The sequence below is a fragment of the Hemiscyllium ocellatum genome, chromosome 10 (genome assembly GCF_020745735.1).
Source record: "Hemiscyllium ocellatum isolate sHemOce1 chromosome 10, sHemOce1.pat.X.cur, whole genome shotgun sequence".
Classification (NCBI taxonomy): Eukaryota; Metazoa; Chordata; class Chondrichthyes; order Orectolobiformes; family Hemiscylliidae; genus Hemiscyllium; species Hemiscyllium ocellatum.
Window position 1 is genome coordinate 15,712,142 of NC_083410.1, and position 13,363 is coordinate 15,725,504.

General features: G+C 45.2%; 1 protein-coding gene across 2 annotated transcripts in view; it reads right to left on the reverse strand.

Moving 5' to 3' along the window:
• Positions 1-892: 892 nt before the first annotated feature.
• The window catches only part of smyd3 (SET and MYND domain containing 3), a 781,377-nt gene continuing 768,906 nt past the window's right edge, over positions 893-13,363 (reverse strand). For both annotated transcript variants that reach the window (XM_060831286.1, XM_060831287.1), the window contains 2 exons: positions 3,382-3,490; positions 893-1,377 (listed from right to left, as the gene is read on the reverse strand). In XM_060831286.1, coding sequence (XP_060687269.1) covers positions 1,264-1,377; positions 3,382-3,490 — 223 coding nt within the window. In that variant the 3' untranslated portion in view covers positions 893-1,263. The remainder of the gene's footprint in view (positions 1,378-3,381; positions 3,491-13,363) is intronic.

Genomic DNA, 13,363 nt, shown 5'->3' on the forward strand with positions numbered 1-13,363 from the left:
GAAAGAGGAAATAAAGTCAGCTTGGTCTGCTACTCTCCTGTTGGCCTTCGGTGAGGGTGGCATTAGGATAATTAGGGGAGGTGACAGCCTAGTGGTATTATCGCTGGATTGTTAATCCAGAAATCCAGGTCATGCTCTGGGGACCTGGGTTCAAATCCTGCTACAGCAGATGGTGGAATTTGAATTCAACAAAAATCTGGATTCGGAATCCATTACTGAATCCATTGTCAGGTCAAACCTCCCTGGTTCACTGATACCTTTTTGGGAAGGAAGCTGCCACCCTTACTTCGTCTGGCCTACACTGACTCCAGACCCAAAGCAATGTGGTTGCATCTAAACTGCCCTCTGTACAATTAGGGATGGATAATAAATGCTGACCCGGCCAATGAATTAAGAAAAAACCTTTGCAACTCACTGTCTCAGGGTAGCACAGGAGCAGGAGGCAGTCATTGTCCAGAGAAGGACTTTCCAGCACTAAATGGATGCCAAGCCCATCCAGGCAGTGCAGGAGAGATTCAAGACCTCACCCTCCAGGACTGACAGGCTTCAGTCATGAGGAAAGGGGGGAACTTCCTCATTAGAACGGAGAACCACAGGCAGGCATCTGATGAAGGGGCTCAAAGTCATGAGGGTGTCTCGTTGCAGGGGTGATGCCATTGTTTCTGACATCCATGATGCTTGAAAGAAGAACATGATTGTGTCTGTCCATGTGTTGGTTTATTTGTATCCACCAGATGAAGCAATGTCATGACACCAGCCACTTGGCTGAATCTTCAACCTCACCCCCACTCCACAACAACCCCAGCACCAAACAGGCCCTGGGGACTGAAGGATGCCAAGGTGAAATCTCATCGACTTGACGTTGTGAAGATATTGAACATTCACCACTCGATTGGAGGGAAAAAGTGTTTTAATCCGCAGGATTACCACAGATCTATGTTTACCACATGGAGTTACAAACAAAGGATACACACAGCTCAGTAACTCATTATCTGTTGCAGAGTTCATCCATATCCCATTGTGCATCCTGCCTGGTCTGGGCTACTTCAACTACTGCCCACTGTTCAGTTTAACACAATTAGTCTCCATTTGCTTTTCGACAATGTCAGGCCAACTGTTGCTGAAAGTTTAGCTTTGGCCCCGTTTGAGGGGCACAGGAGGCCCAGTCACATGTGCTACACATGTGCTACACACACACACACACACACACACACACACACACACACACACACACACACACACACACACACCAGTTGGATGTGTTCACGTCTGTTGAGGCCTGAAGCTGAACTCAGCCTCACATTCTGCCAGGACCTGCTGCAGGTTCTCAGTCAGGGGATGTTCTCTTCCATGGGTCACCTTGAGAATGTCAAATGCCTGGCAATGCAGAAAGAACAAAAAAAGTCAGTGTGACACTTCACTCCCAGACACACGGCTCACTTCCTACCCAGCCCTTTATCTTGCAGTCCACAATGTCTCCCTTTGTATGAGGTGACTGGTAGATGAGGCGTACAAATTTTACCATGTAATAGCAGCAAATGCCTCAACAGCCATGTCCGCTATCTGTTCTGAATCAGGCTGCTAGGGCTGAGCTCCACAGAACCGTGTAATGTTATGCAAATTTATACCTCAATCGGCACAACAGCAAGAATAACAGATAATAACCTGGCTGCTGCATTGCTAAACACCATATAATTTTTTGTCTCTGTTTATGATGAAAGAGACAGGGATTGAACTATCTATTAGGACATGGCGTGTACAAATAACAGAACAGTTGAAAATAAATCTTAATTTGTTGTTCTGTTAATGGCCTTCAGTTTAACAGAGTCCCATTTAAAACAATTAACAGAAGACTTCATTCTTAACACAGACTGATGGCAGAGACAGGAGCAGTGTTTCACTTACCTTTAAGGTCTGGGTCACAAAAGCAGGCTGAGATTCTCTAATGAAGGTCACTTGGCATTCATCCAATGATCAAGGTCAAACTCAATGGGACTCGGGACTTTTGAATGCACGTTTAGGGACTGATCTCCACAATTTCACTCAATTACAGACAGGGACACGTGCCTGCATGACATTGGATGGAATTCCAGAATCTTCCCCAGCTTGGGATCCTGCTGTGTAATTCTGCCCACTGTCCTGTCAAAGCCACAAAGGAGTGGCTTTTTCTTGAATATAATTAAATAGGGGTTCATGTGGAATCAGCACACACCATCTTACACTCATTTCTTTGATTCAACGCTACAGAGAGCGGTCTGAACTGACAGAGGTTAAAATGATAGGGGTTTAATGGATGAAGGGTCACAATACAGAGTGTTTATAATGGAGGTAATATTATAATGGAAGGAAGTGTTGTATTGTGAGGGGGTTATAATAGAGAAGGGTTTGTAATGGAAGAGGGGTGTATAATTGTACAGGGTTTGTAACAGGAGGGCTGTTTCAGTGGGACGGGAAACCTACTGCGATTGAGGATGCCTACCTTGAAGATATTCTCCTCCTCTCTCCACAAGAATCTCAGTGAGTCTCTCTCTCTCACTGCAACCCCAAGGTCCTCATGGCCTGTTCTACCTGCCAATCTCCCTTCTCACCTATCTGCTCCACCCTCCCCTCTGACCTCACCTCCACCCCCACCCCCATTCACCTACTGGACTCTTTGCCACCTTCCCCCACCCTCCGCTCTGACCTATCACCTCCACCCCCACCCTCCTCTCTGACCTATCACCTCCAACCCGCCCTCCTCTCTGACCTACCACGTCCATTCACCTATTGTACTCTTTGCTACCTTCTCCCCAGCCGCTCCCCTGCCCGCACCATTTATCTCTCCACCCTGGAGCTCCCTGCCTCTATTCCTGATGAAGGGCTTTTGCCCGAAATGAAGATTTTCCTGCTCTTTGGATACTGCCTGACCTGCTGTGCTTTTCCAGCACCACTCTGATCTAAATCCCGGGGTTATCATATGAATGGGAAGATGGTTTATGGGAGATAGGTTATGGGAAGATGGGTTATAACGGAAGATGGTTTATGAAAGAGTTTGAGGGTAACTAAGGAGAAATTCTTCTCAAGAGAGGATTGCTAAGATCTGTAATACACTACCCAAAGGACAGTGGCATCAGATTACACACCACCATTCAATAAGCAATCCCACAGATGCTCAAGGAGGATTAATTTGCAGTGTTCCAGGGAAAATTTGGGCCTGATTAGGAATCAGGAAAGTTTGCCAATTAGGAAAGTTCTTCAAATACATGTCACAGGCACAATGGGCTGTGCAACCTTAAGTGGTTTAAGCTGATAACGTGAAAAGTACAGAGTATGCACTTTGGACCAGAGACTGCTCCGCAAGTAAAGTCAGAGATATGCTGAGGGACGTTGGAGATCACTGACCTGCTTGAGTGTGGCTGCTGCTTCCTTCAGCTTGCCCTGATGATGTTGCAGCTTACCCACTCTCATGAGTTGCACTCCTCTCACAGGATGAGCGCCAGCGTAGTACAACCTGGAAGCAGATCGAGGTACAGACTGGGTTCAGCTACAATGTGATATCGGACAACTAACACCACAGAACTCCACACAGCACAATCTGCAGGTGGCCTCATCCAAGAGAAACCAAAGCAGCAGGCGCAGGGAGAAGTGTAGTTGACCCACAAGCCCATATCGATCTGATGTTATAGCTCCCTGAAACAGTTATTCCCTCAGACTGCAGTCTAGCTTTCAGACCTTTGCAGAAGAGGCAGATGCTCCACAGAAGTAAGCAATATTGTAAGCAGATAAGACCAGGATTAATGGAAGACGCGTTCCCCAGATAATCATGGGGTTGAATTTTATGGCCACCCTCGAGTGGGAAAACAGCCAGGCAGACCTGCTGATGAGGGCGAGGTACCATGGTGCTGTGGCCACCATTAGCCCCTGTACCCCACTATTGCTTTACGTGCGAGATTGGGTGGGCTGCTGGTCTGTGGCCCAGTTGAGACCCTTAAGTGGACAATGCATGCTCCATTGAGGGCCTCATCCCACTGGGAAAACTCTCTCTCCAATTGGTTGGCAGGTTCACTCCAGCAGACTGTCGCTCAATGAACTGGAGATGAGGAAGTCTGACTCCTTCCTGGGCCTCCTGTGTAAGTATAAATCACAGGCCCTACCTGAGACAGTTAGGCCTCTCTTTTGCCCACCAACCACCCACCTGTCCTGTCCAACCTGCATCTCCGCCAGCCACTCTCGCTGGGGCCTGACAACACAGCCCCAGTTAGGATCCTGCACTTAACCCTGACTGTTCTTCTTTCAGGGTCTCCTGCAATTCCAGGAATGACCACCAATCCTGGGGTGCTATGGAGCTGCTGGCCTCTGGCAGCTCAGTGAGGTGAGACTTCCTCTTGGAGGCAGACTGAAGCTCCGCCTCAAACTAGTTCAAGAGCCATCACCCGAAATGTCAAACAGAGTGGACCAGCCAGGAGGAGACATACAGTGGGGTGATGGAAGATCACTCTCTCCATATAATCTAACCCAAAATGGCCTTCAGGAAAAGCTTGCATATCAACAGTCTGGAATGGTCGGACTGTTCCTTAACTCCATCTACCTCTCCTTGGATTTTGTTAATTGGTGATATCTTACTGAACAAAAATGTATAAGAAGAAGGAGGCTCTCCACACCTCCTATAACTTTTCTAGATGAAACGTCTGTCGAACACAGCCTTAAATATATTCACTGATCCAGCCTCTACTGCTCCCTGGCAAGTGAATTCCAAACTCTAACAACCTATTAATCTTGAGGTAGTTCCCCATCAATCTCAATTTTCAGTTGAGGTATTTGAGACACTGAATGGTGTAAAAACTGATGAAACGGGGGTGGTAGGAAGTTTAGCTGTACTTCAAAGTGATAAGGCACCAAGTCTGGAGGAGCTGCACCTGAAAATACTCAGGGAGGTTCGATTGGAAATTGTGGAAACATGGTCCATAATCTCCCAAACCTCCTTCGATACTGAGCTGGTAAATTGCATTTGTTACACCCTTGTTCAGGAAGGGAATAGACCAGTGTGAAACATTGGAGTGGGGTGAGCAGGTGATACATTATCTCAAAGCCATCTTTAAAAAATAAGGTCTGACACGAGATAAATTGTTTCCTTGGGTTGACAAATAAATTCCCTGTCAACCTGTAGCCTAGCCTTTGCAGCCAGCACCTGACTAACTGAGGTGTGGCCCACGTTACATCCTGAACTGGGAAGGTGCGAGCCCCTCTGAGGGTCAGGGAGGGAGAGAGATAGAGAGAGAGAGAGAGAGAGAGAGAGAATAGATCACCTTTACTGTCAGCCAGCACCTTGTGCAAACTCAAAGGGTCTCTAAAAATGATCAAGTGTGTTTCAGCATTAACATGTTCCTGCACTTGATCCATGTCTCTTGGAGAACATGGGGAGTCACCGTTGATGCCAAGTGGATGCTTCTTTTCAAAATCAGCGACAGCAAATGAATGGAAACAGACAAGATGGTTAACGTTGCCCAGTTGCTGCATGAGTCGTTCTTGAGCAAAGAAGGAAGATCAGAAGTTCTCCAACAGAACGTGGCAATGGCTCCAATACGGAAACTCACACAGAGCCACACAACATTGTTCAGAAAGTCCAACAGGACAATATCCACTGGCTGCTGCACTGGTCTGACCACATCTGAACATGACTAACATGTGTTGCTGGAAAAGCGCAGCAGGTCAGGCAGCATCCAAGGAGCAAGAGAATCGACGTTTTGGGCATGAGCTCTTCTTCAGGAAACGTCGATTCTCCTGCTCCTTGGATGCTGCCTGACCTGCTGCGCTTTACCAGCAACACATTTTCAGATCTGATCTCCAGCATCTGTAGTCCTCACTTTTTCCATACCTGAACATGCTCAGGCTGCCTTTCTGGTGAAGATCTAGCTGAAACTGGCAAGTATGGTCAATGAAATCTATAGCCCTGATTACAGTCAGACACTGACTACAGTCTGAGTGGGGCCAGGATCGTCAGACTTAGTGAAGCTTACCGGGCCTGGGTACAGACAGAATGGGTAAACCCATTGGCTTATGTGTACAGCCAGATTGGGTACCTTACATTGCCTGTGTGGAGATAAGCTAGGTAAGCCTTATGGCACCTGGGTAGAATCAGATTGGATAAACCTGATAGGCTTGGGTACAGTTAGAATGGGTAGATCTGATGAATATGGAGTACAGTCAGACTGAGTAAAAGCTAATGAACCCTGGGTAAATCTGAAGAACCTTCGTTCCAGGCAAACTGAATAAACCTAATGTACCTGAGTTACAGTCAGACTGAGTAAACCTGATTAACCCTGAGGTATAGTCAGACTGAATAAACCTAATGTACCTGAGATACAGTCAGACTGAGTAAACCTAATGTACCCGAGGTACAGTCAGACTGAGTAAACCTGATTAATCCTGAGGTATAGTCAGACTGAATAAACCTAATGTACCCGAGGAACAGTCAGACTGAGTAAACCTGGGGTACAGTCAGACGAGTAAACCTGAGGTACAGTCAGACTGAATAATCCTAATGTACCTGATCTACAGTCAGACTGAGTAAACCTGAGGTACAGTCAGACTGAGTAAACCTGATTAACCCTGAGGTACAGTCAGACTGAATAATCCTAATGAACCCGAGGTACAGTCAAACTGAGTAAACCTGATTAACCCTGAGGTACAGTCAGACTGAATAATCCTAATGAACCTGAGGTAACAGTCAAACTGAGTAAACCTGAGGTACAGTCAGACTGAATAATCCTAATGAACCTGAGGTACAGTCAAACTGGATAAATCTGATGGACCCTGGGTACAGTCAGACAGTGTATGCCTTACTATGGCCAAGGAACAGTCAGATGAGGCAAGCCTGAATCACTTCACACTGTAGCAGCTGGCTTGGTGAACAATGCAGTCGAGAGCGGGGTTTCATTAGTCTGGAGATCAGACCCTCAGAATGCTGAAGGCCAGAATGGCACACTGACAGTAGACTGTGCAAACTTCAGCTATTTAGCTCTGGGCGATACAGAGGTCATGGAGTGAGTTAATGGAGATGCTTCAAAGAAGGTTTGACCCAGAATGGGAATGACTGCTCCTCATACTCCCAGAACAAGGGGACAATGCAGTGAAAGCATTAAGACACAAGACACTCTGAAAATATAAAACATATCAACTGAGGAGGTGACAGAAGCAAAATGGGGAGGTTTGAAAGGGAAGGGTACAAGTACAGGTTGTTTTGCTATAATGTGTATTTCGTCAACGTGAATTGGCTATAACGCAATGAATGAAAAGAGAGGCAGTTTCTAAAGTGCAAACTTTTAAAGTATGTGTTGGCTATAATGTGATCATAGCACCAACACTTTAATTGTATTGCGTGATTTTTGTCGAGCACAGGGTCACACAGGAACGCAGCTCTTGCACTATATAGAAGAAAAGACTGTAACAGGGAAATAATTCCAATAAGAAAGTTGGTGAAATGGTGGGGAATTGGGATTAAAAGGACTGAGTTGTTATGTTCACAAAATAGGGTCAGGTTCAATGGAACAAAGTGCCTTTTCTAACAATTCTTAAATGACATAAGGCAGTATCAGATGTGACATCTCTCAAACATCTCTCCTACTTATCATTGTTTGTTGGAGTTACACCAGGGACAAAGTCTAACCTCCCTCCCTCTCCAGGAAGAATCTAAAAATGGATCTTCAAAGCTGATTAATTTTTTACTGGTGTGGCAAGAACATGGAATCCAACTTTCTTACCCAACTGTACAAGAACCCTTCATATCCCTCACGTGTAACCTGAGAAATATAAGGAATAGAAACAAGAGGTCATTTAGCCCCTTGAGCCTGCTTTGGCCATTCAATGCACTCTTGGCTGATGATCTGCCCTCAAAACTCTTCCCAAATCCTATCCTGCACCAACAGGTTGTTCTGAAGGCAACATGTAAATACTCAGTCTGACAGCTATCATTATAATGTTACAGTCACTCCTCTTCATCAGACTGACTGTTCTCTATTATTCTTAACCAATTGCATTGAGTAGAAACTTACACAATAAAATGGTATCTTACATTACATGGTAAATTTTGAAATTAAGTTCTAATTCAGGCTTTGACCTGCTGTTTAGAGAGAAGAGCTTGATAAATGAAAGCCTTTAAATTGTAACACTGCTGAAAGGATTAACACTTCAATCGGCTAAAAACAAATCAACTGCTGAGAAAAGATGTATTTTTTATGCCCCTTCTGGAAATTTCCCTTTCCTGATTGTGGAATTTGTGGCCCCTTTGATATTTAATTTGGTCTCACCCTCTATGTAATCCAGATGTCAGTGTAATCGCGTCTGTAACCTGTGTCTCTCCATGGTTGTTTCAGTTGGGGGCAGTACAGCAGGTGGGGCTGCCTTATTACAAGGGAGCTGAAGTATTGCAAAGCTTAAAAGACAAGTTGCTGAATTGAGGTGGGGAAAATCACTTACGTGGGATTTAGGCAGTGTCAAAATTCAAAAGGCCTACATAACCACATTCTTTGTCATTTCCTCTCCACTTGTGAAGTGCTGCACACAGCCAGACAGTTAAAAACAAAACTCAAGCCAGCAAAGAACACCCCAAATTCAAAACAAAACCCTTCTGGTTTTACCCCTGAATGCCCAGTTTGCTTCCTGGGTTAAAATAGGGGCTACCCTTTAACAGTTTGTTCATTAACAAAGAGAATCTAGCACCTTTAATGTCACAAAACATTCCAATCTACCGCACAGAAGTATCAAAACCCGACACTTTGCTACAGCAGGAGATATGCAGTCAGATGGAGTCATACAGCACGGAAACAGACCCTTCGGTCCAACTAATCCATGACCAAAAGCTTGGTGGGAAAGGAAAGGAGTGATTGAGAGGAGGAATGCAAGGCACAAAGAGATGGAGGAGTGTAGAAGGAGGTTCAACAGCTGTTACAGGCCTCCTCTGACAAAGCAGCACAGCTGCAGTACTGTGCCAACAGTATCAGCCCAGGCATTCTGAGCTCAGCAGATTTTTCTTGTGAACATCCCTGGCTAACTTCCTGACAAATCAACCTCTAGAGAACCCAACAATAACTTACCGAGGTCACAGCACCTGACCCCGTTGCTTGTTGTGCACATTTCCTTAATTGGAGATACCACTGTCAGGGATTAGTAGCACAGTTCCTGATTCCACTTCAGCAGGGGATCAAGCATTCATCAAATGATTTTATTTTGGGTGAGCCAATTCTCTTGTTGAACACGAAACAAGTGAGAATGTTCTTACACTCGTGTCTTGAATTGGAACACCTGCAGGTTACAAAGCATTGACACAGCCTCACCAACATAACGGCGGCTTGTGGAGCTGCACCCACTGACCCCTTTCAGGTGGCATTAGGGCAACAGGCAGCCAGTGAACTGTAAGGGCATGTTCAAAGTATCTTGCATGCATCAACTGCGACACAATCTCATGGTGAGCAGCTCCCAACAGCAGGATGTTCAGACTGCCTCTGGCTGATTGAACGTATCGTATATCTGAATTGGATATGAGCTTCCTAAAAACAAAAAGACAACAAACTGCAGGATTCCAGCAACATTCAAGGTATTTCTCGGGATCTGGATTCTGACAGTGAATACTCAGACACAGGAGTTGCTATGGAAATGGGATGCCATCTTCAGCAAGAGCAGACTCTGTGAAATTTGTCTCTAAGCCTGCTGACATCCAAAGCAAGTGCTTCAGTCTGCTCGCAGGCACGCGGGGGTGATTTATAATTAATAATGGTTGACTGCTTCGTGTCATACTGAGGTTAATCTGCAGGTTGGGAGTGCACATACCCTCATCAATGGTGTACATACCCTCAATGCCTTGGTACAACACCCTGCAGTTCATTGCATTGTGCTTTTCAATTATTTAGTGAAGGAAATTAGAGTTTCTCACTGTGGGGGCATTGGGAGGGGGAGGTGTTGGTCCTTAATGCGATCGTGTTTGATGAGCTCACCTGATACTTGCAGCCGCTGAATTGGCATTGGAGGAGATCTCAAACATCACAAAGGGTAGGGGCAAATGGGCAGGCAGCAATGAGCTGCCACGTGGTGGGTGATGAACTGTACCAGATTGAGCCTGGTCTGGTTCAAAGTGGGCAGCTCGCCGTCAGCAGATGCTCGAATTCTCATCCTTGACCCCTGTGTGATTCCAGTCCAAAAGATAGCTTGATGGAAATAAACGTTGCTCAGGAACAGGGGAACAGGAGTAGGTCATTCTGTCCATTGGGTCTACCCCGCCATTCAATGCGTTCAGGGCCGATTGTACACTCCAATGCCTTTTACCCAACTCCCCTCCACTCCCCCCATAATCCTTGGTGCTATTGGTAATCAGAAATCTCTCAAACTCTCCCTTAAATATACTCAAGGACTGAGCTGCCACTGCACTCTGTGCTAGAGAATTTCAAAGGTTTACTGCACTCTGAGTAAAAAAAATCCTCCTATCACAAAGTTAGGTGGCATCTCAATTGTTCTTAAAATGTGCCCCTGGCTGTAGACTCCACAGGCAGGGCAATACCTGCATTCAGCCTTTAGGTATTTTGTAGGTTTCAGTGAGATCACCTCTCACTCTCTAGAGTTTCGAAGAATACAGGTCAGTTTGCCATTCATAGGACAATAAGTCATCCTGAGAACAAGTTTGGTGAACTGTCGTTGCAATCCCTGTCTGGCATCAGAGACAAGGTGACCAAACCTTCACACAGTACTGCCAATGCATTCTAACTGCAGTCTAACAACACTCAGTGGTTAACACTGTTGCCTCACAGCACCAGGGCCCCAGGTTTGATTCCTGCCTCAGGCGACTGTGTGGAGTTTATACATTCTCCATTTGTCAGCGTGGGTTTCCTCCGGGTGCTTTGGTTTCCTCCCTCAATCCAAAGATGTTCAGGTCAGGTGAATTGGCCATGCTAAATTGCCCACAGCATTAGATGCATTAGTCAGGGGTAAATATAGGGTTGTGGAATGGATCTGGGTGGGTTACTCTTTGGAGGGTCGGTGTGGACTTGTTGGGCCAAAGGGCCTGTTTCTATACTGTAGAGAATCTAATCTAATCTCACACTCTCAAGTAATTCAAACAAGATCTCACCACTCCTCTACTCAAATCCTCTTGCGATTCCTAATAAAAAAACAGAGAACTGCAGATGCCAGAAATCTGAAACAAAAACCAAAGTTGCTGGAGAAACTCAGCAGGCCTGACTGCATCTGTAGAGAGAAAGCAGTCAAAGTTCTGAGTCCAGTGACTATTCATTAGAATACTGGATCTGAAATGTTAACTCTGCTTTCTCTCTAGATGAAGTTCCTTCAGCAATTTGCGTTTTTGTTTCCTCTTCCAATTCCATTGGCCTTCTCAATCATTCGCTGGACCTACATGTTAGCCTTCAGTGCCTTATTAACAAAGACATCCAGGTCCCTTTGTAAATCCACACTGTCCAAACTCTTTCTATTTAGGAAAAACTCTGCACAGGTGTTTCTCTGACCGAAATGGATAACCCACATTATATCCCAACTGCCTCATTCTTATTCAATGACTAAGCCTGAGTAAACCCTCTTAAAGCCACTTCACATTTTCTTTAGAACACACATTCCCATTTAGTTTTGTTTCAAAACTTTGGAAATGTTACATTCGATCCACACCTTCAAACAATCAGTACAGATAGCTCTTCTCTAGTGCGGTGGTGGTTGTGTTCTTGTGCAACCCTGTCTTATAGAAAAAGCGCGCTTTAGATCCAGCACTTCAAGTGTTGGCAATATAATCACGTTACAACCAACACACGATTTGAGAGTTCACACTTTAGAAACAGTGCCCTCAACACATCAATCGCGTTATAGCAAATTTGCATTAACAAAACGTCTGTTACAGCAGAACGACCTGTATTTACTGTGGAGATCTGGGGCCCAAGTATTGATCCTTGTGGACCCCACTAGTCACAACCTGTCAATATGAGAATAACTCATTAATTCTGACTCTCTGTTTTCGGACTGTTAGCCAATAATTAATCCATGTACTTTAATCTTTTTAACCAGCCTTTTCTGGGGGACCTTTATCAAAAGCCTTCTGAAAATTTATGCTCTACTTTATCAAGCTTGTTTGTAATATCTTTGAAAACCTCCCAACATGTTCATCAAACCAGTCTTTCCTGGGGCTTTTCATGGAGCTTCTGCCATTAACTGACAAAGGAGCGTGGTTCCCCGTCCAATAAGGCACAGTGAATGGGGGTTCAAATCCCAATGGCCAATAAGATGTTGTGCAGTTCAAGATGCGTATGGGCAGCCCACAGTAGAGGGCAAGTAGCTGATGCAGGGCGCTTGTCAATATGGAGACTCCTTCTCACAATGTCTTTAAAAGGTTACTGAGGAACTGGTTTGAGTAGCCAGGTCACTATTGTAATCCCCTACACGCATTCCCCCATACCCAGGGAACACCAGTAGGGCTGCTGCTGAGTGTCTGCCTCTGGGTAAGTAAATTTACCCCTGTGGGGCCGAATGGAAAGCCACAGTTGTCCTCCTTTGGTGGCACTGAGCAAGGGTCTTTACAATCTCATCAGTCACCCATCACCTGGGACAGGGTAACTCTGCTGAATATGCCCCCACAGAAAAGCCCAGTGCCAGGATTTTCATTTCATTCATTCGTGAGATGTAGGTGTCCCTGGTAAGGCAGCTTCAGTTGTTCATTTTAAATTACACTCTGACTATTTCAGAGATTGTTTCCGGGTCAACCACATTGTCGTGGATCTGGAATCCCATGGAGGTAAGGATTGCAGATTTCCTTCCCTAAAGGACATTAGTGAACCCGATGGGTTTTTACAATAATTGATAGTGGCTATATATAATAGACACAATGGCCTGGAGGTATTATTGCTAGACTATTAATCCAGAAACTAAGCTAATGTTCTGGGGGACCAGGGCTCAAAACCTGCCTTGGCAAATGATGGAATTTGAATTCAAGAAAAAATCTGGAATTGAGAATCTAATGATGACCATGAAATTATTCTCAACTGTCAGGAAAATCCCATCTACAATGTCCTTTAGGGAAGGAAATCAGCAATCCTTACCTGGTCTGGCCCTCCATGTGATTCCAGATCCACAACAATGTGGTTGACTCTTAACTGCCCTCTGGGCAATTAGGGATGGGTAATAAATATTGCCCCAGCTAGAGGCACTCACATTCCATGAGAGAATAATAAAAAATTACGGTTGTTAATAGACTGGCTTATATTTTTTAAAAATCTGCATTTTATTGATTTTAAGTTTCACCCTGTGCCAAGGTGGGAATCGATCCCAACCAGAGAGGAGGTGCCGCTCAAAGATTAAGTCCACTGGAAGCAGCCTGGCTCACAGGAAACCCTATCACAGC